Genomic DNA, 7,637 nt, shown 5'->3' with positions numbered 1-7,637 from the left:
TGTTTGTCATTTTTATAAATGACCTGGATGAGGGCATAGAAGGATGGGTTAGTAAATTTACAGATGACACTAAGAGTCGGTAGAGTTGTGGATCGTGACGAAGGATGATTGTAGGTTAGAGAGGGACATAGATAAGCTGCAAACCTGGGCTGAGAGGTGGCAAATGGAGTTTAATGTGGAAACGCATGAGGTGATTCACTTTGGAAGGTGTAACAGGAATAAAGAGTACTGGGCTAATGGTAAGATTCTTGGTCATGTAGATGAGCAGAGAGATCTCAATATCCAGGTACATAGATCCTTAAAAGTTACCACCCAGGTTGATAGGGTTATTAAGAAGGTATATAGTGTGTTAGCTTTTATTGGTAAAGGGATTGAATTTTGGAACCATGAGGTCATGCTGCAGCTGTACAAAACTCTGGTGCAGCCGCACTTAGAATATTGCATACAGTTCTGGTCACCGCATTATAGACCGCAGGGATGTTGCCTGGTATGGAGGGAAGGTCTTAACAAGGAAAGGCTGAGGGACTTGAGGCTGTTTTCATTCGAAAGAAGAAGGTTGAGAGGTGACTTAATTGAGACATATAAGATAATCAGAGAGTTAGATCGGTTGGACAGTGAGAGCCTTTTTCTTCGGATGGCGATGTCTAGCACGAGGGGACATAGCTTTAAATTGGGGGGTGATAGACATAGGACAGATGTCAGAGGTAAGTTCTTTACTCAGAGAGTAGTAGGGGGCGTGGAACACACTGCCTGCAACAGTAGTAGACTTGCCAATTTTAAAGGCATTTAAATGGTCATTGGATAGGCATGTGGACGAGAATGGAATAATATTTGTTAGATGGGCTTCAGATTGGTTCCACAGGTCGGCACAACATCGAGGGCCGAAGGACCTGTACTGCACAGTAATGTTCCATGTGTTTCCTTGCCTCTCTGAACTCTATGATTCTATGAGACCAGTTGTCAATACCTTATCAATGCCCACATGTTTCAGAACTTCAATTAATGCCATCCAAATGCCAAGTCATTCCAATGTTAGTCAAGAGCCATTAGGACATTTGACTTTGATATTAAATAGGAAATGACAAAAAGTTCTCTGTTCACTCAAGAACTCATTGGGTGCAGTTCTGGGTGCCACGCTGTGGTTTCAATATGAATGCATTAGAGGGAGTTCAGGAGAGGTTTATGAGAATAGCTCCAAGGATGAGGCACTTCAGTTATGAGGAGAGATGGAGAGTTTGGAATTGTTTTCTACAGAAAGGAGAAGGCACCAAGGAGATTTGATCATTCTTAAACTCAAGAGGGGTAGAAGGGAACCCACTCCCTACAGACCAAGAACCTGAGGGCGCAGATTTAAAGTACTTTACAGAAGAAGCAAATGTGAGGTGAGGGAAGTTTTTTTTTGCATACAATGCCTAGTTATGGAATGGTGGAGGCAGGTTCGGTTGAGGCATTCAAGAGGCTCTGGATGATTAAATAACGTGCAGGGAAAGGCAGGAAGGTGGGACCTAATTAAAATGTTCAGCAGACACAGTGAGTAAATTGGTTCCTTCTGCATCGCAGCAATTCTATGATTTTGTAAATCCTGCTTCATGCCCAGTCCATGTTTACTACAAGCTCCTGACACTCACCTAAATCCTGCCTCACAATAGTTCTGTTGTACCTGTGTCCATACATCAGCAGAACTACTTTGCAATAGGAATGTAATTCCACTTTTAATAACATTGCTTTACTGAGATGCCACATTCTTTCAAAACCAGCTGCTCCTTCAGTTTTATCACTGGAATGTCAACATCTCATTAGGAGCAAGATTAGGCCATTCAGCCCCTCAGGCCTGCTCCACCATTCAGTAGGATCATGGCTGATCTGATTCGGCCCTTACTCCATCTTTCTGCCCACCTCTTAAACCTTTTAGCTCCCTTACTTATCAAGAATCTAAATAACTCAGCCTTAATGGCCTCCCCTCCACTGCTTCCTGGGGAGAGAATTCTACAGATCACACCCTCTTGGAGAAAGAAATTCTTCTTATGTCCATGGGAGACTACTTTTTAAATTGTGTGTCAAAGTTCTGGTCTCTCCCACAAGGGAAAACGTTCTTTCATTCTCTTCCCTGTCAGCTCCATTCAAGAGTTTGTGTGTTTCAGTAAGATCACTTCTCATGGAACAGCTTGATTGATCATGCCTGCACCATACTCTCAGTCAGAGAATTTCATATCCTAACCACTTGCTGTGAAAAGATTTTTTTTTCCATATCACTTGTTTTTCCAATTACTTTAAATCTGCGTCCTCTTGTCCTTGATCCTTCCATGAATGGGATGTTTCGTCCTATGTATTCTGTCCAAGAGCCTCATGATTTTGAGCAGGGCGACCAAATTTCCTTGTAACCTTTTCTTCTCTGAGGAGAATAATCCCAGTTTTCTCCAGTCAGTCTGTGTAATTGAAGTTTCCCATTCCCAAAAGAATTCTCCTCTCTCTAATGTTCACATCCTTCCTAAAATGTCATGCCCAGAAGTTTGTCCAAGTCCATACTTTGAACAACTTTAACCTAATTGCTGCGATTTTCTATTCTATGCTCCTATTTCGAAAGCCAGTTTAATGAAAGCTTTGTTAACCACTTTCACATCTGCCCTGCCTCTTTTTTGTGATTTATGTACAACTACACCCTGGTTCCTTTTATTTCTGCGCTTTCTTTAGAATTGTTGCACTTTAAATTATCTCTCTGCATCCTTCCTTTTACTAATGACTCAAAACCTCTGAGAAAGGAGGGTAAATAAGTGCCAGATCTACTTTGGACTTCACCTCACGGCAACCAAAGAGCTTTTTAAGTGGCTCCTCAAGATCTGTACAGGCAAAGTTTGCTGAATTAGCTTTGGCAATGCTGATTAACAGGAAAATCGCATTGGGGTCTTAGCTGTGTTATTTTAGCCTTATCTACTTATGTTAATTAGTCCTCTCATCCCAACTTGTTTCTGAAAATGTATTGCAGTGAGGCCTCCAACTCTGAGTGGGTGACTTTCTCCCTCGATTTTCCACTTCCATTTTATGCCTAAAATCAGTCCAGCAATCTTCAGCTTTCTACAATTTCAAATGGAAGAGGTTATAGAATATGTTTGAGCCAGATTTCAGTACATTCTTGTGCTGTGAAGCTGCAGCCCACTTCACACCTCTTTGGGATTAACCAAAGTCATCTCACTCTAAATCCTTGTTAACCATTGGAAGAATACTGTTCTGCAGTCCATCTTGGTCAGTCATCATGGGATCAGCCTATATTCTTGGATGGAATTGCTAAAATATAGAGCACAGCAGCAGGCCATTCAGCCCAACTACCAGTGTGTGTACCACACACAAATCTTTTGCCACTCAAATTCCCTTTGTCTTAGCTTTCCCTTGGATCCTTGTAGTTTCTTTTTCCTAATGTGTCCAAGGAGCCTCTCCATAATGTGCCAATCCTGTTAGCTTTAACCACTCTCTCTGTATAAAGAGGTACACCCTTTATTAGGTCCAACCCTTTTGTTAATGCGTTCATGAGATGGCACTGCCAAGGCTGGCATTGATTGTCCAGTATGCAGTTAAGAAACAATTACATTGCTGTGTGTCTAGAGACACATATAGGCCAGACCACATAAGAATGGTAGATTTCCTTCCCTGAAGGACATTAATGAACCGGATGGGTTTTTACGACAAGTTGGCAGTAGTTGCATGATCACCATTGGGTCAGTCTTTCCAATTCCAACGGTTTATTGAGTTTGCATTTCACCATCTGCCAAGGTGGAATTTGAACCCATTTCACCAGAGCATTGGGCTGGGCCTCTGAATTAGCAGTCTAGAGACAATACCACAAGGCTGCAGCCTTCCCACTCATCTTCACGTTTCCAGAGAGAAGGGTCACAGTTTCTAAAGTGCTTCCGGATGCTTTCAATTCTAGCAACGTCCTTATCCTTTTTCTTTTCAATTTCTCCAGGACTTCGAAATCCAACTTTCAACATGGAGAACAGAACATCAAACAGTACTTAATGTTGTCTCAGGAAGGAGCCAGATACATTTTACTGGTCAATGCAAGCTTGGAATATTACGCTGTATATTCAATTGAATTTTATTGCTTTTATGCCCTCAGGTGCAGACACTGAAGATCCAAAATTCCCAAAGCTCCAATGGCCACCTCCAGATATGTGTACAGAATGTCACAGTGCACACAGTGGAGAGCACATGTGGGTTAGAGACGAAGTGCTAACATTTCTCAAGACCCACTATTCAACTCAGAACATTGATTACAGTTACCTGGAAGGGGAGCAGGAACTACTGAGGAAACAGAAACCAAAGGAAGAAATTCAGCAGGGCCAACAGAAGGTGCCACTAAAAGAAGAGGAGAACGAAGACGAGGGTGAGGAAGAAGAAATGACAGAGGAGCCACCAAAAAATGATGAGATCTCCAGAACCATCACAGGTATAAGAAGGGAAGGGAGTCAAAAGAGGACTTTCATTAAGGGAAAGCAAATATCCAGGAGAGAAGAAGACGATATTGTGGACTTAGACTTATTTGTGAATGAGCAGTACAAAAGCCAAGCTTTGAAGCAGAGGGCTGAAAATCAGAGGGAGGGCCAAATGAATGAGGGACTCCGCAGATCACAACTGCACCTACAGTCCATTGATGACTCAGAGTCACTCAACCATGCCTTGCTTCAGTCGAGATTGCAGAAACGAGCAATCGAGGGCAGGCATCTTGGAGCCATAGCCAGGCCTAATTGGCTGAGCATGCTGGGAAGGAGTCTGTCCCGTACAGACCTCAGCCTTTGTGTGCTGCTGTACCTCCTGTCCTCTCTGTGCCTGCTGTCCATGTACCTCTATTTCAAAATGAGGTTTCGTTGGCGGAAATGGAAAAACAGCTTTGCATCCTCCTGATTAGGAGTAGCATGTAGCATTGGAAAGAAATGATGGAATGAATGCATGGACTATGTAGGTCACAGGGACTGAAGTAACTTTTTGTTTTTTTTTCTCTCCTCAGATTAACTGTATATAGATGAAGAAGCCCTTGACATAAAAACAATTTGGAATGTCACTTAACTGTATGTGGGGTGAACATATTTTCTTCGGATCTCTTATACAATTATGGTCATGTGATTGCACAATAAGGAGCACTAAATTTAGCAGATTGCAATTAATCTGTGTTATCTCCAGCTTTTAAAAAAAAATCCATATCTGAATGTCTGTCTCTCCAGTAGTGTCGCGCTGCTCTTTGAAGGGATTGCTGTTGAAAAAGAAATCGACTTAGTGCAAGGCTTAGCTCCTGTAAATTCACCAAAGTTGAGTCTGATAAACCTCTCATTTGAAAGCCTATCCTACCAAGGATCTATCAGGCCAGGCTTCAGTGTCCCTGTTTCCAGGCCTGTTCAATTACTCAGGGGAATGTCAATGGGAAAGTTGAGCATGGGGAGGCAACTGACCACACTTTTCCCTAGGAATAGCTAAGTCAAAGCGAAACTTTTCAAGGGACAACTTTTAAAGCATATCTAAAGAGCAAACCAAGAATCCCTTCTTGGCAATCACCTTGTTCATTAGCATGGTGAACTGGGCAGATAATCCCACATAAGTAGCACATTTTGTATCCCTAATTTCACATTGCTCCGTTCTTGTCTTAGGAGGCAATTTCATAGCAGAAGCTTGATTTAAGAGGCTAAAACCTCACCAAGTGCCAATACTTTACCTGCACATTGGAACATCTGGTGGATGTCGATCTTGCAGCTTATGGGGAGGGGAGTAGGGGGGGGTAGGGTGAATTTTTCCTTTTGTTTTGAAGTTGGAGCTGAAAAGCATTAAGTGGTCATTGGCAATGAACTGAAGTTGGACAAAGTTTTGGGCCTTCAAATAGAGCTCTGTGCATTAAGAGTGATTTTGTTTTTTGTTGATGTTGTTGGTTTTTGAGAAGACATGTCTGACCGAGATTGCAACACCGCATTCACGTGAGTACAAACGTTTACTAGCCACATACATATAATGGGAGAGGAAGAGAGAAGACCTGGGGAGTGATTCTTTTTTCACATCTGTTTATTGGGATGTCGGACATGGTTCAAGGCTCTTGTCTCTTCATCTCTAAGATTGTCAATTCAGTTTGCCCTCCAAAAACTTGGGCCCATAATCCAGGTTGGAACGTCAGTGCAGTACTGAGAGACTTATGCACTGTCGGAGAGATTTTCTTTCAGGTGAGAGGTTGAACTGAAGTCTGGTCTGCGCCCCAAAGATGAATGCAATGGACCCCATTACTACATTCAAGAAAGTGCAGTGGCGGGCTACTTCACCAACAGGAAAACAAATTATACAGTCATAGGTATCTGTTTGTTGTATCAATGTTATCTGTGGGATCTTGCAGAATTTAAATTGGTTGTCGGACGTCATACGGTTTTACGCAAAATGAAAATGTCATTGGCCATTATTGCTTTGACATATCGTGAAGTTGTGAAAGGCATTCTAAAAGTTCTTCTGAGAAAAGTGATACTTCTGTCATAAATGGTGTTTCTAAAATGATGTTACTAAATGATTTTCGGTACAGAGAGCATTTGTTTTGGGACAGGGGCAAGTTACAGACATGGCTCTCCAACCCTGCCTTGTACTCTGACAGCAGCAGCAACCACTTACAAATGGACAATTTTGTCCGCAGATTCTTTGTCTTTCACTGTAGCTTCAAGTGACAGCTTCATTGTATTCCAATGTGAACGCTAGGATACTGCAGCAGGTATTGGGAATGAACAAAAATGCCAGTGCATCTCGAAACAAGAGCAGGAGGACACCTCTCAAACCAGGATCTCCTATTCATCTTCAAGTGATTGCTTATTGATTGCACCATTACTCCTCTCACAATGATCAATGAATTTGAAAACAAGCCTCACAGCTGCCTTTGGCCCCGCTATCATTTCCTGGTGTCACTAATATATCAAATGCACTTGCCTGCCTGAGAGAGAGATAGTTTTGAATGTGGTTCTTTAGTGTTAAACACAAGAGGGAAGGGGGAGTCATAAGTTAAGGTAATGGATTAACATTTTAAAATAAAAATGGCTAATTCATTCCTCGATGGATTCCTGCAGTTTGTATCTGCTTTCCCACTACCAGCCCCAACTCCTAAAACTGATGGAGGCGCATTGGTGAAGAAGCTACACTGCGAGATGTTGGGACCTCTGTTGAACAAGTATTGTTTTACTTGTGTGTGCAGCATAAAGATGTGTGCAGCACTCCGATGTAAATTATTACACAGTGTATGTTTCCAGTGTTAAAGCAGTGCTCCAAAATAGTCCTTAATTGACCATGAAGGTGCCTTGCGGTACCTTCTGGTCATGATGTATACAAAGTGTCTTCTTGAACTGCATAGACTTTGATGTGGAGGTGTCAATGTTGAATCAGGATGAGCAAGATCAGAAGTCACACGACACCAGGTTTATTTGAAATCACAAGCTTTCGGGATGCTGGCCCTTCATCAGGTAACGTTTTCACCTGACGAAGGGGCAATGGTCCGAAAGCTTGTAATTTCAAATTAAACCTGCAGATAAAGAGGACTGCAGATGCTGGAGAGTCAGAGTCGATAAAGTGTAGTGCTGTAAAAGCGCAGCAGGTCAGGGCAGCATCCGAGGAGCAGGGGAGTCAACGTTTCAGGC

The 7,637-nt window shown here is 42.4% G+C and overlaps 1 protein-coding gene across 2 annotated transcripts in view; it reads left to right on the top strand.

Moving 5' to 3' along the window:
- Positions 1-7,058, top strand: part of qsox1 (quiescin Q6 sulfhydryl oxidase 1) — a 119,858-nt gene extending 112,800 nt beyond the window's left edge. Inside the window, exons 12-13 of one of the 2 annotated variants that reach the window (XM_043699923.1) lie at positions 4,112-4,441; positions 5,000-7,058. In XM_043699923.1, the coding sequence (XP_043555858.1) occupies positions 4,112-4,441; positions 5,000-5,004 (335 nt within the window). In that variant the 3' untranslated portion in view covers positions 5,005-7,058. Of the gene's footprint in view, positions 1-4,111 lie in introns of both variants that reach the window. The other variant, XM_043699922.1, reaches the window with a different exon arrangement.
- Positions 7,059-7,637: the final 579 nt, after the last annotated feature.

The sequence above is a fragment of the Chiloscyllium plagiosum genome, chromosome 11 (assembly GCF_004010195.1).
Source record: "Chiloscyllium plagiosum isolate BGI_BamShark_2017 chromosome 11, ASM401019v2, whole genome shotgun sequence".
Classification (NCBI taxonomy): domain Eukaryota; kingdom Metazoa; phylum Chordata; class Chondrichthyes; order Orectolobiformes; family Hemiscylliidae; genus Chiloscyllium; species Chiloscyllium plagiosum.
This window is presented reverse-complemented; position numbering and strand designations above follow the sequence as displayed.